General features: G+C 40.0%; 1 protein-coding gene across 4 annotated transcripts in view; it reads left to right on the forward strand.

Moving 5' to 3' along the window:
- The window catches only part of USP6NL (USP6 N-terminal like), a 190,691-nt gene extending 167,238 nt beyond the window's left edge, over window positions 1-23,453 (forward strand). For 2 of the 4 annotated variants that reach the window (XM_004588517.2, XM_004588518.2), the window contains one exon: window positions 15,712-19,586. In XM_004588517.2, the coding sequence (XP_004588574.2) occupies window positions 15,712-17,099 (1,388 nt within the window). In that variant the 3' untranslated portion in view covers window positions 17,100-19,586. Of the gene's footprint in view, window positions 1-15,711; window positions 19,587-22,083 lie in introns of those variants that run through there. The other 2 variants (XM_058669479.1, XM_058669478.1) reach the window with 2 other exon arrangements.
- Window positions 23,454-25,480: the final 2,027 nt, after the last annotated feature.

Raw genomic sequence — 25,480 nt, forward strand, 5'->3', positions numbered from 1 at the left:
AAAGAGTTAATATAGAGAGAAGAGAGTCAGAGATCATCTATTTGCTGGTTACCTCCCTAGATGGCCACAACAGCTGAAGCTGGACCGGGGTTGAAGCTAGGAGCTAGGATCAGCTTCTGGGTCTCCCACATGGGTACAGGGACCAAAGTCCTTGGGCCATCTTCTGCTGCATTCCCAGGCACATTAGAACAGGGCTGGATGGGAAGTGGGGCAGCTGGACTGCTCAGCAATTATATTAGACAGAAGTAGATTCACTGTTAAAAATTTTTTTAATAAAACAACATTTTTCAGAATAGGAAGAAATAAGGATACCAAATTGTGAAGCTAGTATAGCCTGACAATTACACAGACATTGTAATTAACTGCCATGAAATCTCATTTGGAAAAAATTTAAAATGTTAAGTAAAATATTAGTGAGTATAGATTAATAATGTTACAAAGAAATACTTTATTACAGCTAAATGTAGTTTATTGAAGTAGCACAATGAGCCTTCACTACTTACAATATTCAGTATATTAAAAGATTTTAGAGAAGAAAAAACAATTTTCATTTTTTTGTGTTCAAAAAGCATTCACAAAACTTGAACTTCAACTCTAACTTATACAGAAGAGAAGGAAGGAAAGAAAAGGAAGGGAGGGAGGGAAGAAGGGAGAAAGGGAGAAAAAAAGAAGAGAAAAAGAGAAAAAAGTTCATAAAAGGAGAGGTTGGCATTATTTCATAGCACATAAGCTTGCTGCATAGGCACTGGTTTGATTCCAGGGTGCTCCACTTCCAGTCCAGCTCCTGAGAAAAGCAGCAGAAGATTCCCAAGGGTCCTGTAACCCATGTGGGAGATAAGTATAAAGCTGCTGGCTTCTGCCTTCAACCTGGCACAGCCCTAGCTGTTGCAACTATCTGGGGAGGCAACTAGCAAAAAAACTTCCCTTTATTTACTTAAGAGAGAAAGAGAAAAGGAAAGAGACACAGAGAAAGAGACAGAGAGAGAGGACAGAGACCCCCTATCTGCTGGTTTACATCCCAAATGCTAGCGATATCCAGGCTGGGCCAGGCTAGCTGCGAGCTTAGAGCCAGGAACTCAACCCAGATCTCCTACATGAGTGGAAGGAACCCCCTTATTTGAGCCATCACCTGTGCCTTGCAGGGTCAGCAGCACCAGGAGGCTGGAGCCAGGAGCCAGAGCTGACCACTGAACCTAGGCGTGTGGGCATGCTAACTGCCTAGCCAAACACCTGCTCTAAAGACTGTTGCAGAAATTTTCAAACTTGTACTGAAGTAGGGAAATGGGGTAGATATTTTCAGAATTTGAAATGCCACTTGGGGTATCTTCATTCCGTGTTGGAGGGCCTGGCTTTGAGCCCCAGCTCTTGTTCCGGTTTCATCTTCCTGCTGTTGCACACCCTGGGAGACAGGCATATCTCAGGTGGTTGAATTCTAGAGTCTTGGCTTCTTCCTGGCCTAGCCCAGGCTGCAGCAGGCATTTGAGGAGCAAAGCAGCAAATGGAATATCTTTTTCTCCATTTATTTGGTCTTTCAAATAAAAAGAAAATAATTTTTTAAGTAATAAACATGTATGATAATAGCCCTCCCATTCCTGGTCTCCCCGTCCCCTCTGTTTATTTACCTGTCAGCAAGATTATTGGATAATTTTAAAGTGCAGATAAGCACATCAAGATCCTTCAAGGTACTTCAATATCTGTGTCCAAGAAACAAGAGCTTTCTCCTGGCCAACTACAGTCTTGTCACACCAACAGAAGTAGCTGTTGGAGTCCCCAGGATTATACCAAGGACATGCTGGAATGTTTCCACTTGCCCACTAGACTGTCTTTAGCTGGTTGTCTCAGGGACTTCACTTTGTTTCTGATGGGCTACTAAGCATGCAGCAGTTCTTCCTCTATCCCACTCTCCTCCCTGCCTTCTGTTTGTGTTTTGTTCTGTTTCTTAAATGACACAGCCTTGCTGGAGAGATTCCTCGGTCATGGGGAGTATTCCACATTATGGGGCAGTCGAATTTTCTCTCCTTGTGTCATTTAGCTTGTTCCGCTGGCCTCTATATTTTCTGCAAACTAGAAGTTAGATGTTGCAGTTAATTAGATTCAGATTAAATAGGAGGCACATAGTGACTGCTTTTATTAGTATTAGTGATCCTGGGTTTGGTGGTGATAATTAGATCTCTGTTTTAAAGCTAAAAGTTTTTCTTTTAATTAAGAAAATGTTTTGATTAGTGAGAAATTGTGGAATAATGTCTTGACATTAAACAGATACCAGACTTCCTTGTAACTTCTCCCCTGACGATTTTAGCTTCTTTTGATAAAATATGCCTGAATCAGATTTTTCTCTGAGGCTACAAAATGGTGGTTTTCAGAGCCATTTATTTTACGTTTTTGGCAGATTTTCTGTTAGCAGAGTTTCCTGTCTCCCATCAACAGCAGTGCCTTGGCTGCCCTGAGATGTAGCTCCTAGTGAACAGGAAGCAGAAATATTTCATTTTTTTCTCTCTTTACCAGCTCTCTCTTCCTTTTTCTTCAGATGAAACCATTGGACAGAGCTTTTGTCAGTTATTGCAAATCGCTCTGGTTATGTTAGAAAGCCAATATTGATCCACGGTGACTGACAGTTTCAGTCAAAAGTTGTAATTTATGTCCCGTACAGAAGGATCTTGAGAATTTTTTTCTTCAGCTAATTGTGCAAACTGTTTTTATGTTTATTTTTATTTTAACTCTGAAAATGTGAAGCTGAAGAAACGTTTTCTTGAAAGTATTTTGGGCTTTTGGCTTTAATGCATCTTTTTTCCCTAGAGAAATTTGGAATTTTTTTAAAAGATTTATTTATTTATTTTTATTACCAAGTCAGATATACAGAGAGGAGGAGAGACAGAGAGGAAGGTCTTCTGTCCGATGATTCACTCCCCAAGTGAGCTGCTACGGCCGGTGCGCGCCGATCCGAAGCCGGGAACCTGGAACCTCTTCCGGGTCCCCCACGCGGGTGCAGGGTCCCAAAGCTTTGGGCCATCCTTGACTGCTTTCCCAGGCCACAAGCAGGGAGCTGGATGGGAGGTGGAGCTGCCGGGATTAGAACCGGCGCCCATATGGGATCCTGGCGCGTTCAAGGCGAGGACTTTAGCTGCGAGGCTACACCGCCGGGCCCTGGAATTTTTTTAATGGAAAATAAATTTTGTTAGCTTCTGTATTGTATTTTCACCTTTGTGTGGCCTTTTGCAGTGGTGGTGACAATTCTAAGCTGGAACAGAGGAAGAAAAAAACATTTATTTGTGCTTGTTTACAGCACCACTTTTCATGCATCTCAATTTGGAATTATTTTTTGCCTGTTTCTACAGAACAGTTCTGTATCAATCTTGTTCCCACCTCTTCCTCTTTAACAATTCCTTCCTTTCCTTTTTTCTTCACTGGCTTGTTTCCTTGAACTCATCTTTAAAGCAAGCTGTATAGGGACTGGCACTGTAGCATAACTGGTAAACTGCCACCTGTAGCACTGACATCCCATAAAGGTGCCAGTTCAAGTCCTGGCTACCCCACTTGTAAAGATGCCTGGGGAAGCAGAGATGGTCTTAGTCCTTGGGTCCCTGCACCTGTGTGGGAGACCTGGAGGAAGCTCCTGGGTTCTGGCGTCAGACTGGCCCGACTCCAGGTATTGTGGTCATGGGGTGGGGTTGAGGGGACCAGCAGATGGAAGATCTCTCTGTGACTCTGTCTCTCTTTTTCTCTTTCTTCTCTACCTCCCTCCCCTACTTCCCTTTCAACTCCGCCCCTTCTTCCCCTCTCCCTCTTTCTTTCTCACTCTGTAACTCTGCCTTTAAAATAAAAATAAATAAATCTTTTTTTAACATTTTAATATTTTTATTTTGAATCCTGAATTATGTGGTACAATTTCGTATAGGCTGAGATTCCCCCCCAAACTCCCACCTTCTCCCTGCCTGCCCCACTTAATAGCATGTTCCAGTTACTGCCCAGGTAGGCATCAAGTTCTAGGTCCTTTTGATTCTTAATTGCACTCTGACATTTCCATCCTCTCCGGCTTTCTCCTAATTGGAACTGCTAACTGTGCAGTTACTCCACTGTCCGACAAAGCCACAGCAATGGTGTGATGAGGCCACACCCTCTGGGTCACCTCATAGCTGGTTGGAGGAAACCCAGACTCCTTATATACCCAGAACTCTCTTCTCATCTATTTATTTGCTTCCTCATCCATCCTCCTTGGATACTTTTAGGTGACTGAATAGCAATCATGGCAGCAGACTCTTAAGTTTTGTTTGATAGACTTATTAGTAAATACTTCACATTTACATATATTTTTTTTCCAGCAGCCTTTTGGAATAGGTATTTATGGCTATGCATTTCTTCCCCCCTCCTTGGGGACAGTTTCCATGCACAGGTTTACTTAGACTTTTTGAAATTAGTATTTTATTTCAGTTACAAATTAACTAACCTAGTTCTGTTTTAATCCAGTTGATAAAAGTTGCAACATTTGTAAATCCATTGAATTTTAACATTCTAAGGGAGCTTCGGTTTACAATATCCAATTAACTCTTTTATTTTTCTGAAAGAAAGAAAAACAGACACTGAAGCTAGGACTTAACTTTAAAATAAAAAATTCATGCATGGTAGTTTGGCATAGCGGTAAACTCACCGCTTGACATGTAGCATCTTATAGTGAATGCCTGGGTTTGGGTTCCAGTCTTGCTCCTGATTCCAGTTTCCTGCTAATGTGCACCACTGGGGAGACAGCACTGATGGCTCAAGTGGTTAGTTCCTTCCCACTCGTGTTGGAGACTCAGATTGACATAGGGACACCTGTCCTTGGCCTGTGCAGCCCTGGTGTTGGGGTGATTGGACAGTGAACTGGCAGATGGGAATACTTTTTCACTTCCTGTTTCTCTCTCTGCCTCTCAGAGAAAGAAGTTTTAAAATAAAAAGTTCAAACCAATAGCTTTAAAGATTTATTTTACTTTTTTATTGGAAATTAGATATGTAGAGAGAAGGAAAGACAGAGAGAAAGATCTTCTGGCACACTCCCCAAATGGCCACAAATGGCCAGAGCTGTGCTGATCCAAAGCCAGGAGCCAGGAGCTTCTTCTGTGTCTCCCATATAGGTGCAGGATCCCAAGGATCTGGGCCGTCCTCTGCTTCCTTCCCGGGCCACAAGCAGGAAACTGGACGGAAAGTGGAGCACCAGGATATGAACTGGTGCCTATATGGGATCTTGGCGGATACAAGAGGAAGATTTAATGACAAGGCTATTGCACCAGACCCAAGCCAATGACTTAAATGATTTAAATTGGCACAAAAAAGACTAGCTTGTCCGCTTTCGCTTAAACATGAATATATAAAGTACTTAAAATACTAAATACAAACAGATTTCTTGATGAGGGGTTGGGAATACAGAATGGTGGTGTTTGATTTTCCTCAACTGTGCCAGACTTATTTTTGTATCTTCAGGATCTTCTTTTCAGATAAATTTTATGTATACTTTCAGTGGGTTGAAATGAGAGCTAGGATTCCAGTTGAGTTTTCCACTGGTGTCCCCAGCTGGCAGGCTGCCCAGCTATCTGCTGTCTCAGGATTGATGCCCATTAGATGGCTTTGTCTAGTTTGGATGCTTGGAATCATAGCTGGGTGTCACTAATTCTGCCTTCCTGAGGATGCCTGCACATTCCCACCCACAGAGGGTTGGGTTTTACATTTCCTTGGGTTTCTTTGCTTTCTAGTTTTAGAGATCTCTGAACCTGATCGAATTCTGTACACTTTTCAGGTTTACATCTTGTATGGTAGGGCCACATTCTTATATATTAAATGGAATTTAGTGTTATGTTTTGAAGATTTATTTTATTTTTATTTGAAAGGCAATGTCACAGAAAAGAGAGCGAAACAGAGGTCTTCCATTCATTGCTTGAGGTCCCAAATGGCTACAACAGCAAGTAGTGAGCCAGGCTGAAGCTGGGGACCAAAAGCTTCCTCTGAGTCTCTGACACAGATGCAGGGGCCCAAGCACTTAGGCCATTCTCTTCTGCCTTTCCAAGCTAAAAGCAGAGAGCAGGCTCAGAAGTGGAGGAGCCAGGAAATGAACCAGTACCCATATGAGATGTTAGCACCACAGGCAGAAATCTGGTCTACTATGCCATGGTTCTGAGCCTGGAATTTAGTTTAATTCTTTATAGTTTTCATGGACATTCTTTCATTTATTCATTCTTTCATTTATTCTTAAAGATTGTAGATGAGAAAACCTGGGCCTTGAGACTAAGCGTGGACCCAAGGTCATGCAGCCTGTGATAGCCCTCTCATTTAACCCGAGGCCTGATTCCAAAGACATCACTATACATTATGCCAAGCTAGCTGCTGCTGCTTACCAGGTCAGAATTATAATGGGAGGGAGTGGTGCTGCACTTTTACCTGAATATACCTGTGACTATGCTTCTTCAAGCATGTCCCTAACAATTCTGGGTCTTCCATCCATTCTGCTTATAGACATCACCACCTTTGTGAAGCCTTCTGAGCTAACAGCACACCCACTCCCCCAACCATAGAATTTGGAAGCTCATATTTCATGCTGGAACCACACTGCTGTGCATGCTCCCAACCTCTGGTGATGCTCTGAGTGTCTCAATTACATCAGTAAGGTCCTTGAGAAGAATGGTTAGGTGTGTGTATCACCAGCACCAGAAATAATGCCTGGCATATAGCAGACATGTAGACAATGTTTTTTAGTAAAAAAATGAAATTCTAGTATTTGTTTTAGATGATAAAATCCTGTTAGTTATAAAAAGCTAGTGCAGTGCAGATTTTGAGGGTGGTAGATCATTCTGTATCCTGATTACTAACACACATAAGCAAATTTATTTTATTGTGTTTTTTCCCCAAAGAACTGCCCTGCTTTCTAAGGGTCTGAGTGAACCGTTTGTTTTGAGGCGCACAGAGATCTGTTGGTTTACTCCACAAATGCACACTACAGTTAAGGGTAGGCTGGGCTGAAGTGGGATCCAGGAACCCCATCTGGGTCTCCCTCACTCCAGGACTGAGTTCCTGCTACCCTTATGAGGGACCTCGATTTAGTTCTCTGCTCCTGGCTTTGACTTGGTCCAGTCCCAGCTGTTGTGAGTATTTTGCGGAGGGAATCAGCAGATGGATTGATATTTTTCTCTCTCCTTTCCTTCTTCTCTCTCTCTCTCTCTCTCTCTCTCTCTCTCTCTCTCTCTCCTCCTCTTTTCCTTCCCTCTCTCCCTCTCTTTTTCTGTTTTTCCCCTGCCTTTGTCCTTTCCCTAATCAGCAAATACCTTGATATTTCCCTCTTCCTCCCTTCTTCCTCCTTTCCCTAATGCCCTTTCTCTTTGGCTTTCAAAATAAGCAATTACAAGAACTTGATATTTGATCCAGTAGAGGATAATAAAATAGTAGAACAATAGAATAATTTTCCTGAATGTGGCCCCCACCATTTCTTACTGAAAACCATTAGAGCAGTCAGAATATATGTATCCTGTTGTTGACATTTAGAGGAAGATTGCTGCTCACAGGGAGTACTCTACTGTAATTGTGTGTCTCCTCAGATGCCCAAAGCTGCTCATGCTAGCAGGTCAGTTCATCTGCTAATCTTGTAGTTCCGTGTAGTGTCCACAGGGTGGTGACAGAGACTGGAGTAGGAGTAATGACTTAAGAGTGACTTTGCCTAAACTTATAGACAACAGACTTGAATCAGCATTACACAATAGCAAAACTGTAAAGAAATACAAGGGGAATCAAGAGCGATCCTGACAACCTCTTAACAGGAGGTCATGTGCACAGAGCAGGGGGTGCCCAGAGTGGAGCAGGGGGACAGGAGGAGGCTTGTATCCCAACCGTGGAGACTCCCGGATCTCCACTAAGGACCATCAGCACGGGCACCAAGGACTATATCCCAACTGGCAAGGAGACCACAGGGAAATGGAGTGTCTTCAGAGGCTGAGAACTCTGAGGTCATTCACTCCTGTTTGGATCTCCCACATAGGATGGAGCAAGCCCAAATCCTACCCCATAGGCGTCATCGTCATCGGAACAACAGCCAGGAGCCCTGAGCGGCCCTCAGAAATAGATCAGTGCACTTCCTTTGGGAATTGGGAGAGGAGCTTTCTCTGGCCCTTACTTAGTTCCAACTTTGGATCCCCACCCTCTCTTGCAGTGACCATCAGGGTCGTCCTGAAGCCCCCCCCCCCCCAACAAAAAAAAAAAATTGGATTGAATAGACAGAGAACAACAAGGAAAGCTTAGTACCAGACAGGAAAGGGTTAGCCTGAACTCACATATACTTTACTAGGTAGGACACAAACATAAGTTACTCCTCACTAAGGTTTTGAAGATTTCTCTGCACATCCCTCCTAAAACTGTTCTGCACCTCAACTGTCTAACCTTGTTAGTTATAAGCCAACATGGACTATCCCAAGATACACCAAGTTCAGTAAAAATTATGCTTTAACACTATTAGCTACAAAATACAAAAATGAAAATAGACACGAGACAGCTGAATAGTACCCTATAGTGATTTTAAGGTGTATAGCAGCCAGTTGTGTATAAACTAAAATTGAAGGGTCAGTGAAGTAATCACAGGATGTGGTTAAGAACTTGCATTTTCTAACATATTGGTCACTCAATCCCATGCCATTTAACTCCATAAGTTGTAAACAGTTGTTGATGTGTTGTGGCTTTTAATTGGTATGGATGATATTCTACCAGCTCTGCCTTCAGAGAAGGCAAGAAACTGTTAAATTTATCTGGACAATAAGATGCTGGACTCTGTGCAAACTGTATGCTTGCTATGAAAGAATTATGATTGGATTTGAACTGTAATACTGCAACAAGGTGGAGAAATCCACCATGAGGGGAGGTACAGGGAGGGGTTGGGGGATTCCCAAAGCCTATGAAACTGTCATATAATTAAAAATAAAAAATATATATATATATAAAAAAAAAAGAGGACAGGGGCAAAAATCATGCAGCTGGTTTTTTCCCACATATGCTAATTAACTAGGTTTGACACAATAATATTTTTAAGTGTCTGAAGTACTTTAGATTTCTTAGCTTTTTCGTTAAACTAGCATTTTTACAAATAAACAATACTACATTATAAAAAAAATCAAATGTAATTAAAAAAAATAATAAAAATTGCAAAAAAAAAAGATTGATGGGTTAAGGGCCAGTTGGAATGTTCTTTTCATTTTTTTTAAGAAAAGCATGTTTTTAAAAGCAAGCATTTTTTGTTTTTATTCTAAAATGTAGCCAGTTATGTGTTTTTGTTACAGCAGATTAATGTTATTATTAGCATGGCTATAAACATTCTCACCACTTCAGGTGAGAATTCCACACATTAGTCAGAAATGTCACTGATGAGTTATTTGAATTAAAGGCATGCCCTATTGTATCAGGTAGGAAAAAAAGTGCTTTATACCTTTTAAAGAAGAGTTCAGAAATCTTTTGTTTTAACTCCTGTATTTCCAGAGAGGGCAGAAGAGGCAAAGAAAACGGTACTGGGATGAGCAGAAACAGTACTGTTCTTGAAAAGAAGCCCAAAGTGAAAGCATGAATCATAAGTGTTGATACTTCCTGCCTATATTTAGCTATGTTTTGACATCAATTACACTTGAATCTGTTAGCTACAGCTAGTTGCTTAGAGGTGAAAGTAGATGTTCAAACCGAACAAAGGCCAAGTAACGGCAGTGTGTCTGTGTGTGGTAGTTCAAGGTTGAGATAGTTCTAAACAGAGCTTATACTAAAATGCTTAATGTTTTGCTTGAATCAGCTTTTATGAGGGGAAAAAAAGCAGAGTTATTTAGTACTATATAAAAATGTGTGTCATGTGGTGGCAGTTTTGCTCACTGAGTTTAGTTCAGGGAAAGTTGAGGAATCACCTTCCTAAGGAAATTGAGGAGATTTTCCCTCTTAAGAGATGAGGTGATCCAGGCATGAAGGGCCTATGTTGGGACAGTGCTCTGGTTAGGTGGCTCCTCAGCAGGTCCCCACCCGTCTGGGGTTTGAAGCCCACCTCCAAGAACAGAGATGCTCTGCTGCTAGTCCTTGGGCCCACCTCTGTTTTCTGCCTTAATCACTTGTTTCACCTTCTACCCCTTCTCTTACTGGTTCCCACCCCTTGTTTTCTGCACTTCTCCCTGTTGTTCTCTGATTGCTTCTCTTTTCGTTCCTTTTCACCGTTCTTGTTCTTCTCTTGAGAGCCACAGCTTTCGTTCACAGGCAGTCTGGTCTGCAGGTCCCTTAGGACTCTCTCAGAAAGGTGACTGACATCTATATTTTATTCACTGTGTGAATACTCAGAACTTTGCACTATTCAGAGGTTTCAAGCAAGTTTTGGAAATAACTCCTGTGTATAACCTAACAATACCATCAGTTGATGAGCATTTAAAGTAAATGTTGATTTCAGAATCACGGGCCTAGTCTGTCAGGTAGATGTATTTGGTATTCAGCATGTACCCTGGTCACAGATGGCTGTAAAACATGGGCATGAGCTGACACTGAAGTTAAGCAGACCACAACACTGCACCCTGGCCCTGTACCAGGAGGGACATTTCTCCATCCAGCTTCCATCACTGTCTTACAGTGTGGACTTTTAAAACCTTATTTTTCGATTGATTCTTTCCGTATTTTTCTTTTGCCTTCTTTCCCTCTCATAACCATTGAAAATCTTTAAGCTGGAAGGGCACGGAGAATTGGTGTCCTCTGCCTGGTTTTGTATACTTAAAGTATTTGTGAGCCTCTGGTTCCCAGTGAGAAGTTGTCATTCAGGAATTAATTAGCTACCGTGTAAATTTGTCTGTACTGGATTCCCAACACCCCAAGCACTACCTCACGTGAACTATGGGTATTGATAACAAATATGTTCCTGACCTGTTCATAAGGACAGTGTGTGATTACTCGATTTCATATGAATTATAAGTGAATGAAAGTGTGTTGTCAACACCTTTCCTGTGGTTCTGTTACTGTTTTAGATATTGTGAGTATGAATGCAGTGGAAGTGGAAATCACCATAGTCTGCTTGGGTAATAAGAAATGCGTTATGGTCTACCATGAAAAAGCTTTCTGAATATTTGGGAGTAGCCTAAAATTTCTCCTCACTGTGTATTTTGGCCTCTTACCCACTCATATAATGCAGCATGTTAATTTTTAAAAAGTAATGTGATGTTACTTAAATAAAGTTCTAAACTTAAGGTAAATAATTATATTAAAAAATTAAATCTCCATTGTACATGGCACTTATTTTGCATTTTGTTTTATGACCGAATGGACTACCTCAATTATTCCCTTCCTTCTCAGATTTCTCCTTCTGAGAAATGCAAAACTTGTGTCCATAGCACAGAATTTACCATGTGGTTGTTAGATCTTTGATGCATTTAAAGGAATATTGAATGAACATCTAATGATGATACACTGGAGGGATAATCTATTAAATAGGTGGTGTTTCTCCAGAAATGTTTAACTTTTTGTCTTCTTTCTTCTTCATCCCCTCTTCCCCCTTCTAAAGTTGTGGCTGTTGTTTTCATCTTTTCCACTACATGTTCCTTTATCCAGTTCTCTGTTACTCCCTCCTTCAATCTCTTCCCCACCCTGACAGTTAACTAAAGCCAGGAAAGTGACTCTTTCTATTGGGTACAGAATAACCAAGGAACTGAGGGGACTCACATTGTACTCATTTTGAATGCAAATATTATTCTAGATGTATAGTATTTCCTGTTTTCAGCAGGAAAAAAAGTTTAGAATGGGGAAAATTTGAATAAATATTGATGAGAGAAACTTGAAGCCAAATGAAGCTGTAAGTAAAAAGACTAGCTATTTGTTTTGAGTAAATATGTACTAGGACATTCCATTGACTAAGTGAATTTATAGATGAGATCAGTGTGATTGTCAGTTATATTTGAAAAATTATGAAACCAAGTGAATGTTTGAAGGTTGGAGATAAGAAAAATAGAGGGCCAGCATTGTGGTATAGCAGGTAAAACCACCACCTGAAGCACTAACATATAGGCACTGCTTCATGTCTCAGTTCATGTCCTGGTTGCTCCACTTCTGATCCAGCTCCCTGCCAATGGCCTGGGAAAAGCACCAGTAGATACCCCAAGTGTTTGATGCCGTGTCACACCTGTGTGGAACCTAGAAGAAGTTTCTGGTCCTCACTTTGGTTAGCTCCAGGTGTTGAGCAATATGTTGGTTGGGGGCAAGGATAAGCCACTGGATGGAAGGTCTGTGTGTGTGTATGCGTGCCTCCCCCATCTCTGTAACTCTCTCAAATAAATAAATAGGTTTTTAAAAATATATTTAGACTTTTCTTTAGAAGAGATGAAAGTTGAGTGATATAAATCAGATAAATAATTGTGATGTTTATCTGAAGCAGAAATCAATAGATGGTTTAGTTGAAAAATGGATTTTTGAGTGCTTAGAAAGTCAAGAACTTGATCATTAATCATTGCCATTTTGGGATTGCCATACCTGATTAATACCATTTTGTCTAGATGGCTCATTTAGTGAATCAAGAGAATGCTGTGATATAGTATATTCAGGTAGAAATAAAACCTTTCACAAAGTTCTTTGAGTAATAAACAAAAATGTTGTAAGTTATGCACTAAAGCTTCAGATTAATATAATTCTACCTTTTAAATTTTGTATTTTTAAATGAGCAAGTAATACATGTTTGTAGTAGACAAAGTATGTGATAGATAAACAAAAATAGTGATCATGCAAACCAAAAGCACATCCTGTTATGTGTTAATCATTGCTAGTATTACCCGTTCTAGTCACTTTTGTAGACACATACATGTTTATGCCTGTATATCATTCATAATACATGAGATTATACTACACATATTGTTTATAACTTGCTTTTCTCTTGATTAAAAATACATTAACATGGGAATTGTCTTCTCATGGACAAGCATTGTAAAGTTTGAGTTATCAGAATAGTTTGTTCACATTATCATATCTGTTATAAAAATAATACAAGGACAACTTATTAAATAATATTTGCTTGTTTTAAAGTCAGCAATCAGCCTTCACTCTGACATATGATATGAAACCCCCTGAGCACTGTGTAGACTTTAAAAATATCCCCATGAAGCAATAATCTTGTTATTACTGCCACAGTGTGGCAGAGGAGTAGATAGGGAAAGCTCTGGAATCATCAATTCTGGATGTGAATTCTGGGACTGCTTTGTTAATTGGAGGCTGATGAGAATGTACATTTCTGCCTTACTTTTCTCATCAATGAAATAAGAGAAATAATACTGACCAACATTACACTCCTCACCAGCTAATTACTTGGGGCAACTTTTTCAGCAAAGGCAGACATATAGTGAATGCTTTCCTGCTAGTCATTAGTGTAGTTGTCGCCATTCCTTACTACTACAGTCTTAGAGGTCCAGTCCACTATTGAAAAGTGACCTTTCCATGACAAACATCTGGTCATGTAACTCTCTTGCTGAAAAACCTGTTATTGTACAGCTAACTCAGAATAAAGTTCCATATCCTCACCATGAGCTCCAGGACCCTGCGTGACATGACTGCCTACCCTAAGGCCTTATCATCATCATTGGTCCTTTGTCCTGCCCTACCCTCCATTATTTGTCATATTTTTGTTAATTTATTTATTTGAAAGGCAGAGTCACAGAATCTTCCATCTAGGAGTTCATGCTTACAACAGGCAGTGCTAAGCCATTTCAACCTCCATTGTGGTGGTAGTGACCCAAGTACCTGAACCATCCTTCCCCTCTGCCTCCCAGAGCACACATTAGTGAGTAGCTGGACTGGAAGTGGAGCAGGGACTCAAGCCGGCGAAGCAGGCACCCTTCTGTAGGACGTGGGCACCCAAAGAGGCACCTTCACCTCTGTGCCTAATGCACTTTCCACCCATGATAGCTTTCATTGCTTTTCACACTTGTCAGCATAACCCAGCATGCAACTAGGATATGAGGTCTGGAAGAACATATCTTTCACCTGTCTCATTCTGTCCTTGTATTGCCAGCACCTAATGGTTACAGTATGCTTTGTTGAATGGATGAGTGAATGAAAAAAAGAAACTGTCATCACCAAATTCAATATATGACGCATATATGCCTTCAGATATGTAAACTGTGTATTTAGATGTAATTAAAGTCAAGTCAAATTCATCCAAAAATCATAAGAAGTTTCATTGAAGTTTTATGAAAATAGAATACAGCAGAGAACTGGGAGTAGCTGTACTGGTGGGTGTCCATTGAGTTCTATAGGTTGTATACTACAGGTGGGACTAGGTCTCTCTGGAGTCTGTGGGCTCCAAGGGGCTGTCCAGTTGAGGGAAGAGCAGAAGGGTTTGCCTGGGAGGATCCAGGAGCTTTGCTGCTTGATCCAGAACAGCTTTGTTTATATTTTCTTTCTTTTGTGGGATTTCATGGCTTGAAAAAAAAATCTGATTTATTTGGACAAGTTTTAATATCACAGAATTGAAACAGTATGAAGGTTATTCTTAGCTCAGTTATTCTGACAGTAATGTAATTATTTAAAGGCCAGTGTTTCTTTATCATTGCTTATTCCTTCTCTTCCCCCTCAAAAGAACATTGATTTTTTTTTCAAAATGTCCTAAGGAAAATTGTATGAGCATAAGTAAGAAAATTATCATCATCAAGACTGCAAACTACATGAACAGAAAGACCATGTCTTTATGCTCGTCAGTAATGTTCCTGGTGTTTAGCACAGGGCCCAAGACAGAGCAGTGGGTAAATGGGATATTTGAAGAGAACAAAAGCTTGTTTTTAAGTGGCAATATATTGTTTTGTAATAACAGGTGAAGAACATATGCAATTTTTCAAAGTGAAATCTGTTCCTTTTCTCAAGATTGTATTTACTGGATATATGTGTTGTAGTAAATAAATTTTTACACTCTGTTCACTAAGTGACCAATTTACTATACTTTTCCCTAAATTCTCATGAATGTTCTATTATATAAAATACAAACTATCCAATATGATTGTCTTTTAAAATTTTTTTCTTTTTACTTGTTAAATTAGGATCTTTTTATAATACTAGCTTTTGGATGGGAAACACTTTTTTTCCAAAAATTGTACTGTGAGAGATATTTAAGATAATTATAGTAATAACCTGATTATGAAATAGCGTTGAGACCACAGCTGGTCATTATTTGACCTTTAACTTTGGCAGACTGCTTGCAACAGTTTAATGAGATTTTAAAATCATTTTAGGTGATATAGTTTAAAGTGAGAACTACTTACACCACAGAAGATGTGGTGTAATCTCTAAGGAGAGAAGAATCTCAGTTTTGCATTATTGAACGTGTTTGTACCTGTTTGCTTTCACAAAACGTAAGGCATATGTCAACGCGGTGTGAACCTCACCTCTGAGGTTTTCCCCTATACATTGCCTGATGGAATGTTGAGATTTAGTATCAGTATCTCTAAAAGTACTTCTCATCAGCTCCAAAATTCTGTAGTGTAAAGGTTTGTGGTGTAAAAAGTGCTTGAACAAGAATTGTGGGAAAAGTGAAATTAAAAGCAAATTTATTTTGGTGCAAAATGTTTAAATCTATGCATAGTTTTTTCACAATCTGTGAACTCTTTGGAGATACCTCATATGCATGTTTGTTGGTGTGCCTCAAGTATATAGTTGTTAATGGGTTTCTTGTATTGGATCCTGTTTACTCATATGATTGATTCCTTAATGAGCTTCTCTTCTCTTTAGGTAAAGAGGATGAATATCCAAAGAAACCCCTGGGGCAGTTCCCACCAGAATTCCAGTCTGGTACCATTCATCGTATGAGCAACGGACAGAGAAGTGTTGGCAGGCCCAGTCCCCATGTCAGCAGCAGAAGGGAAAGTACAGCATCGCCTTCCAAGAAGCACGAGCATTCCCCTCACCATCCAGAAAGAGGCAGGCAGCCGAGACGGAAGTCAATAGATGAGGAAAGTAAAAAGCTTAAAGATGATGCAGAGTTTCAAAGGAAACTCCCTTCAGGTCCACAGGACAGTTCCAAGCAGTATAATCATGCAACTGCCAACCAGAATAGTAATGCCACTTCGAATGTCAAGAAGGAATTTATGCCCAAATGGAACAAACCATCAGATACTTCCGCTATTGAGAGAACTGCCAAACAGGCCATGGAAGGGAACAGTAGACCTGTGCACCCCACACTTACACTAGCCTCTGTCCCAAGTGCTGCTGATGTACGAGTTTCAAATGTGCGGCCAAAGGTCAAGGTTTTAGATGCCGATGATGGGAAGCGGGGCTCCAATGCCTCACAGTATGACAATGTCCCTGAGCCGGAACACGAGAATGGAGCTGCCGTGGAAGATGCTCTAGAAAGAGCTTACTCTCAAAGCCCACGGAATGCTGTTTACTCCAGTAGTCCAAGAAAGCACGCTGAGCCAAGTTCTAGTCCTTCAAAAGTGTCCAACAGGTTTACTTTTAAAGTCCAGCCTCCCAGTTATGTGAGGTACCCATCCCAGTTAGAAGGGGAGGAGCACGGGCTGGCGCACCCACCGTCTTACAGTAATCCCCCTGTTTACCGTGGAAATTCTCCAAAACACATGCCTACTGCTAACAGCAGTTTTGTATCTCCACCATTTAGCCCTGGGTCTCAAATTAACCCTTCCCGGAGACTGTATGGTTCTACTCTCTCAGTTGGTATTTCCCCTGAGAAGCTGTACGGCCGCCCCACCCCTCTTGTTCTGCCCTCAAGTCGCATAGAAGTCCTTCCTGCTGATGCTGGTGCCAGGGGATATTCAGGCAATTCAGGGTCACCAAGGAATGGAAAATTCATCATTCCTCCAGTGGATTATTTGCCAGATAACAGGAAATGGTCAGAAGTGAGTTACACATACAGACCTGAGCTGCACGGGCAGTCATGGACTCGAGATGGCAACCGTAGCCACTTAAGCAGTTTTCAGCACATACCCTTTCAGGACCATGACCTCCCACCAGTTTCAGTAGACAGTCCAGTGAGGTATAGAACCTCACCATCTGTGCAAGATGCCAGTCCATCCAGGTATCAGTATTCTGGGCCAACGCCGCCAGCATATCACTACAGAAATCAGGATGCGCTTTCTGTTCAAGAATCAGTATTGCTGTGACACTGCATCTGTGTTTGTTCAAGACAAGAGAACAGAAACCATATGAAATCTGCATTACTATGTTTATAATTGCCAAAGCAGTATTTTATACTATTGTAAGCAACTCTTACAATTCTGATGTATGTTAGTAACGAAAGTATACAGAGTTGTTTTCATCCTCATGTAGGTGTGCATAAGATGAACATTTTAAACTGCATCATCACTGAACCTGGAAACCTAGCAATAGCTTTTAGGGATGCACACACAGTAAATAATTCATTACTCAGTTCATGTCTTCCTTCAGAACCTGAACATTTTTACTCTGATTGGTCCATTCTATTTTGACTAATGTTACAAAACAGTGAAAAACTAGAATAGGTGTTTTGTAAACTATAAGTAGTAAAACATCTTTTAATAGCTATAGGCATCTATGCATACATATTTTAACATGGAATTGAAGAAACATTTTAAAAATATTTTAAATTTAGATCCCTGGAATCATGTTATTCTTCTTTTCCTTAAATTGTCTTTTAGTCCAGTCCCTCTGCCCCATATCTTTTATTCAGGTCCTAAACTGACTGTAAAGAGTATACTGACTTGATTAGTGGAGTATCTCAGAGAAGGCTTATCCTTTTTTCAGTTGCTGCCATTTACTTTCAATCTGAAAACTAAAGATGTTGGAGAGAAAGGACAACCACTTAGTGTGGTACTGAGCATCAAGGCAGTTAACGTGAAATTTGTGGACAGAGATGCAGCAGGTGTATTATCCATTTACCTGAGGTCAGTCTTAGCACTTTTGTGCCCCTTGTTGGGGTCTGACTCTTGCAAAGCCCAGAGCTGATTGTTGCTTGCCAGAGGCACACAAACACAGCTGGAGAGGATGCCTCCAAAGGTTGTAATTTTCTGATAATCCAGCATTCACCCAGGACAGCAGACATGCCTTTCAGGGTCGTTTGAAAGCAGGCTCAACAAGATGGTTCTTTGTCATTGTGCCCTTTAGATTCATGCAGGGCCTCACCATAATGGCCCCTCAAGGGTGGCCTGAACAGAATACTTTCCTGGAAGTCTGTTTAAAGAAGTTGGATATCACTGTACCCACCCATGGTAAAATTGTGTTTTTTTTTTTTTTTAAATTCTAATTATTAGGAGCCTAGAACTTTGATCTTTTAAAAAAATGTAACTTTCGTAATTCCAAACTTACTCTGTTTTGGTGAAAAAATTCAGGTTCATGGAGTGCAGAAAGCAGGGATATTTTTAAGAATATCCTTACACTACAGTTACCAAAATCCTGGCAGAGTTTTGGGGATTTCCACAAAATACGACTCTGTGTTTAATTAGAGAGCTTGTTTTCAACATTGCTTTGCTCACATTTGAATAATGGAGAATTAGAAAATCTAATGTTGATGGTTTTTCCTGTTGCAAGTTGGGGCTTTAAGCTTTCAAGGTACAAAATACGTCTTTAAAATGAAAGTAATATTTGTTTAGGTAGTGAATGTGACAGTGATTTTTATGTATATAATGAGTCTAATGTAATTTTAATCAACTTAGTAATAACGTTATTAAATGTCAAAACAAATGCGAGTGTATTAAAGCGAAACACTACACTGAAGCTAAACAAAATCCTGATAAAATAACAGAGCTCTTGATTTAGATAACGTGGAAGGCAAGAAGTAAATGTATAGAAAAATGTAGCTAAGGATGTTACTTCCAGTTTTTGAAATTTTGATTCTGTGATGTGTAATAAAATTAAGCTGTACAATTTAGTTTATGATGGCAGCAGTTGTGCTGCTCCAAAAATATATATATCAACAGTGGTAAATACTGTAGATTTTTATATATATATATGCCAAATATATATATACACACACACACATACACGTGCTATTTTCCTATGTTATCTATTACATTTTTTATCTGTATATTTTTTTGATGTGATTGTTTTTAACATGCTAAAAGTAATAATTGCATTTTGTTTTGTGTCTTTATGTGCGTTTTAAAGAATTACAGCAGAAGTCTAGAACCCTTGGTGCTTCTCTTCTAATTGAGTAGATGTTGCCTAGTCTTCTCCTGCGTAACTTTAGGTCTCTGTATGTCACACTTGTGTGTTATGTCTTTATTAATTTCCAGTAAGATTATAATTAGGAACACATCACCTCTTTTTTACTTAATCCAACATTATTATTATTAGCACTAAGGTGTTATTTCCAGTTCTTCCCATTGTAAAATATAACTCAGTTTTTCAAGTAGGAAGCTTTAATTTGAAATTATTTTGCCAGGATACAGTTTTATTCTATCAAACTTATTTTTGGTAAAAGGTAAGAAAATAATGATAAAAGAAGAAATAATATAGGTAAAGTGAATCACTGTATTTATGAAAACCATAGGTGGTAGAGATTTTCATGGCGTGGAGACTATTCTCTGTAGCTGCATGTACTTGGTGTAAATATTTGGCCAGTATTCATTGGAGTTTACCTAAAAAGCATTTGGGTATAGTTTTAATTTCTACATATGTTTAACTTAGATTATAGAAACTAGGCACAGAATCTCAACAGGTTTTAAAATTTTAACTCATTTTCAGGTGTTTATATTTTTCAAAGTTTTTTTTACATTTTAAAATTTATTTTTTATTTTATGGTACAATTCGATAGGGTCTTGGATTTCCCCACCCTCCCCAAGTAGTTTTTTAAAGTTTTTTTTAAAAGGATGGCTCTTTTAAAGGTGAACTTTTTCTTCTTTTTTTTATTAATTACGTTGCATTATGTGACACAGTTTCATAGGCTCTGGGATTCCCCCAACCCCTCACCGTGCCCTCCCCCCATAGTGGATTTCTCCACCTTGTTGCAGTATTACAGATCAAATTAAGTCAATATTCTTTCGTTGCATACATAGACCAAGCATAGAGTCCAGCATCTTATTGTCCAGATAAATTCAACAGTTTCTTGGGGAGACCTTCTCTGGTCTGAAAGCAGAGCTGGTAGAATATCATCCATACCAATTAAAAGCCACAACATAACATCAACAATTTACAACATTATGGAATTAATTAACATGATATTGAGTAATCAGTATGTTAAAACAATGCAAGTTCTTAACCACATCCTGTGACTACTTCATTGACCCTTCAATTTTTTTTTGTATACAGAACCGGCTGCTATACACCTCAAAGTGGCTATAGGGTAGTATTCAGCTGTCTTGTGTCTGTTTTCATTTTAGTATTTAGCAGCTTATTGTGTGGACACATAATTTTGTTGAACTTGGTAGATTTAGTCTAAACTGGCTTATAAATCTAACAAGGTCTTTGTCAACAGTTGAGGTGCAGAACAGTTTCAGGAGGCGTGTGCAGAGAAATCTTCCATCCCCCAGTGAGGAGTAACTAATCTTTGTGTCCTATCTAGTAAGGTGTATGTGGATCCAAACTGATCGTTTCCTGTTTGGTTCTAAGCTTTCCTTGTATTTTTCTATCTGTTCTATTTTTGTTGGGGGGGGGGGCCTCTGGAGCGACCCTGATGGTCATTGCAAGAGAGGGTGGGGATCCAAAGTTGGAACTAAGTAAGGACCAGAAAAAACTCCTCTCCCTAGTCCCGAAGGAAGTTTGCTGTTCTTCTATTTCTGCAGGTCCCTCAGTGCTCCTGGCTGTTGTTCCAATGACCTTGGATCCTGCGAGGAAGGATTTGGGCTTCTTCCATCCTATATGGTAGATCCAAACGGGGCTGGGTGACCTCGGAGTTGTTGGCCTCCGAAGGCACTCCAATTCCCCGTGTTCTCTAAAGGTGAACTTTTAAAAATTCAGAAATCAAAATAGCAGCAGCAAAATGTTTCTTGGAAGAAGGAAAACAATCTAAAGGATTTTTCTAAAGAATAACAATAGTTAGTTATAGAATGTGATTGTATTTTTTTTACTTTAAGAAGATTCTAATATTAAATTTTATCATATTCCATGTGTCTTTTACGTGGACTTTTGAAAATTCAATCCCATTGTAATGTAAGCACAGAAAGTGTACCTAAGCAATAATTTGGTGAGATCCAATTTTCTTTTCACTTATTTATCAATTTTATTGAAAGTCAATGGGGAAAATGAGCGAGAGATATTTCATCCACTGGTGTGATTACCAGATTACCACATCAGCCTGGGCTGGGTCAGGATCCAGGAACTCCAGCCAGTTCTCCCATGTGAGTAACAGAGGCCAAAGCACTTGGACTATCTTTTGCTGCCTTCCCAGGTATATTAGCAGGGAGCTGGAATGGAAGTGGGGCAGCCAAGACCTGAACTGGCACTCTGAGATGGAATGCCCCCATGAGGTTAGCCTGCTGCCACAACACCAGCCACTATTTTCTTTCCACTTTCGTGATTAGAGAAAAATATGCCGTATATACAAGAGCTTATTCACAGCCAACCTAAGTCATATAGAAATGGGCTGTTCTGGTTGCCTTTGGAATCATACCTTTGATTTAATATGCACTTTATTGTATCCGCTATATACACTCACAATTAATGCATCCTAATCTTACTCAAACTATGGTTTGAAGATTTATTTTGTTTAAAGTTATCTTTCAAAGGCCTTTAATTGTCTAATAGGAATACTGATGCACATTGATTGGATGAATTTACCAGTCTGACTTTTAAGATGACCCAAGGTAGTCATCCTGGGAAAAGGGAATCTATTTGAGTTGTAAGAATTCATGCATTTACTTTCTGGAGGGTTTTTGGGTGTGTATAAATCTCACTGCCACTGTGTTACAAATGAGAAGCAAGGAAACTCATTGATGGTTTCCTGAGAGTGGATCTTGACCCTAGCTGTTCTTTAGAATGACATCATGAACTTTGAGATTTTCCTCTGCTCAGGTCCCTGACAGACCACTTAAATGGGAACATGTGGAAGGGACCTGAGCGTGGAGCGATTGTATTCCTCCCCCAGTATCTTAAAAGGTGGATCACCAACCTCTTTCAAAGAGTTAAGATAATTGTTTCATGTCCCCTCTGTAATGTTTCTCAAAACTGCTGTAGAGATCAGGAGTTTCAGGATCTAGAAATTGACATCATGAAACTTAGAAGAAATCCTATTGCACAGATGAACTGTTGCTGGCCAAGGAGCTCCTGGCAGTTACAGGCACTCTGAATGGCTTCAAGGGGTAGGTGATGTCACTCTGTCCATTTTCTACTTAAAATAGTTCTTCAAAATAAAACCTTATTAAGATACTCATTTCTGTACACAAATGCTGTCTCTCATTTCCTTTAAGTGATGACCTTAAAAACATTTCTGATGCTTGTGAGGCAAAAAACATTTTAGGACCTGAGAAAATGCAGACTGTCCGCATTTGGCTTAGTCAGCATTTTCCTGAGCATCTGGTGGGTAGCAGAACTGTGCTAAATTCCTGCTTCAGGATGCACAGCAGGTTTTGCAATCAGTGTGTCTCAGCTCAGCGCTGCAGATAGTCACAGGCTGTTGTTGGAAGCACACAAAGGCAAATTATGAGCCCAGTGCAAAGGATTCTGGGAAGCCCATGGAGGGTCGCTCAGCTGACACTGAAAGAATTAGTATGTCAGAACAAGTGAAAGAGAAACATGGGTGTAGAGATTTTCCACTAGGATATGGGGTGTGGTGTGAGGGGTGTAAGACTCCAAAGAGAGACCAGATCATGAGTGTCTTGTGTGCAACTGAATTTGATCCTGTAGATGGGTTCTGCCATGGTTTTGTTTCCATTTTCTGTGTGGTTTCTCTAGGCTGCGGAGGCTGATGTGAGAGAGAATTCTAGAAATAGTTAAGAAGACAGGAGACAATGGCAAGTGCTTTAGCAAAAGGTGGAACAACCTGTGAGGCCAGGGAAGAAGTCTTGAAGAAAATGTGTTTGAGAACTAACTACTAGTAAGTGAAATTGTCTTGACAATTACGTGAGTATAACCCTAATAAGAAAAACAGCTAACACTGATTGGTTGGCACGTATCTGGTGCTATTCATTTAATCCTCACAAAGTACACATTCCTACATCGTCCAGTTTACAGATGAGAAAACTAAGGCACAAAGGTTAAGTAATTCCCTGAGTTTTGCAGCTGGTATAATAATAGGACTTGAGTCCACATCTGTGCTCCCCTATCTCCCTGAACAAATTTTGAGAAGATGTATACTTATCTATCAAAATATCCTCCCCAAAGGAATTGACACTTTGATGATTCTTTAATAAATTTCAAAATTGTACAAGCTATCACAACCAATTTTATAATGTTTCTGTCACTTTAGAGAGAGACGGCTTTTGCTCATTTCTTGTCAAATCCCTTTGCACTTCCAGCCTCCAGCAGCTACCGACCCATGTGCTGTCCATATTTTATTTTCTGGATATGAGTTGAATCACACAGTAGATCGTATTTTACAGCTGGGTTTTATTTTCATTCAGGAGCAAGAGTTTTTGAGGTTTGTCCATATTGTAGCATGTATCGATACTTACTTTATATTGCTCGGTATTATTCCTTTCGTTAGATCACGTGTTATGTATCATACCAGTTGATAGTCACGTGGATTTTTCTCTTATTCTCTGTTGATCACTTGTATACAAGTGTGTGTGGGATATATATTTGATACATGCTGATTAAAAGTACGGGTCTGTTCCCCCAAACTTGTGCACGTTCACCAGACCATAGGAGAATTCTGACTGCACCTTGTCTTCTCTACACAGCGGTTATGTCATTTTTTGATTATGGCCAACCTGTGGTTGTGAAGTAGTATCTCCACTGTGGCTTTGATTTGTATTTCCCTGATAGCTAAAGGCGTTGAACATCTTTTCATGTGCTTGTGGGCAATTTGTATGTCTAATTTAGTTGAATACATATGTATTTGAAATTTTTGCTTACTTCATTGAATAGTAAGAGGTCTTAATACATTCTTGATGAAAATCTTACATGGGAATGATTTGCAAGTGTGTTTTCCCAATCTAACTTATTTTTTCAGTTTCTTAATAGTGTCTTTTTTTTCTTCTTTTTTAAAAAAAATTGGTTTTGCTTATTTGAATGATGGGACAGAGGGAGCAAGGGGTCACATCTGCTAGGGGTTCACTCCCAAAGCCCACAATAGCCCACACAGGGCCAAGCAGAAACCAGGAGCCAGGAACTCTAATTTGTACTTCCATGTACATAGCAGGAGCCCAGCCACTTGAGCTGTCACCAGCTCCCTCCCAGTGCGCACGAGTAGGAAGTTGCACTCTGGAGGGGATCCTGGACTCAGCCCTACCACTGGCTATTGCGTACTTGGGGGTGCCACAATTCCAGCCGCTAGATTTTTAATACCGATGCTTATAAGCACTAGGAGAAAGATTATTTTTGGAGTTTTTTCGAGTTTGGTGGGAGTTATGCCTGACACTAGGGGAGGGGCGAAAAAGGCTGAGGCATAGATGGTCTCTGGAAGGGGTGTGGCAGAGGATCCAGAATTTGACCTGGGTGTCTCTAAAGTCTTCTTAAAGTCCCAGCATATATTGGTCTGGTGTGACTTTATGGGACTATCCAGCTGTGCTGGATGCTTTCTGTAAGCAGTCCAGACCAGTTAAGTGACCTACAGCTATGTCCTGGGGGTTTGGTGGCTTAAGCTCTGGCTTAGGCCTTTCCCTGGGACAAGTGAAAGACATTATGGCTTTTTTTTGGTAGCAGATCCTCAGAAATAACCAAAAGTGTACTGAGCAAGGGTGTTGGAAGAGTTTGGGATGAGAGCTGCCAAGTCTCTCCAGAGCCCTGGAAGGACAGTATCAGGCAGCAGAGGAGAACAACCAGCAAATTGCCCAGCAACACAGTTTACAGGAAAAAAGGATGAAATCAGGATTGATTTTGAACTGTTTAGCACTGACAGTCCATTTTTATAAAGAGACCAAAACTAGAACCAGCAAATACAGGAAGAGAATTCATCCAAATACTGGAAACCCTTGGGCAGTTTTCTAATACCAAAGATGTCTTAAGACAGCTCACAGCTGTCCTAGAGTGCTCCAACAATCTTAACTATCCAGAAGTAAGAAAATCTGTTGCCTCGAGTGAGCTTGCCAAATTTCTCTTAGAAGAGAATGAAAAACTGCAAGCATTGCTAATGGTAGTTTTTGATTAGGCTTCTCCAGGAAGAAATTCAGACTCCCATTCCATGTCAGCGACCACAGAACTGGAGACAGAACACCATCAAATGAAGGAACTAAAGAAGAAATAGGAGTTAGTGTAAGGTAAATAAAGTAAAAAATAGTTATACTCATGAAGAACAGTCTTAGATAATGAAAATAAGACTTTGAGGCAAACCATGAGAAAACTAAGCAAGTCAGTGTAACCTCAAAATGAATTTGGACAGATTTATAGCGAGTTCATAATTGACAGAAGCAATGTTAGCCAAGAGTTGAACGACACTGACTTGGCACAAAATTTATGAACACAATAAAAGCAG

The sequence above is a fragment of the Ochotona princeps genome, chromosome 10, assembly GCF_030435755.1.
Source record: "Ochotona princeps isolate mOchPri1 chromosome 10, mOchPri1.hap1, whole genome shotgun sequence".
NCBI classification, from domain to species: Eukaryota; Metazoa; Chordata; class Mammalia; order Lagomorpha; family Ochotonidae; genus Ochotona; species Ochotona princeps.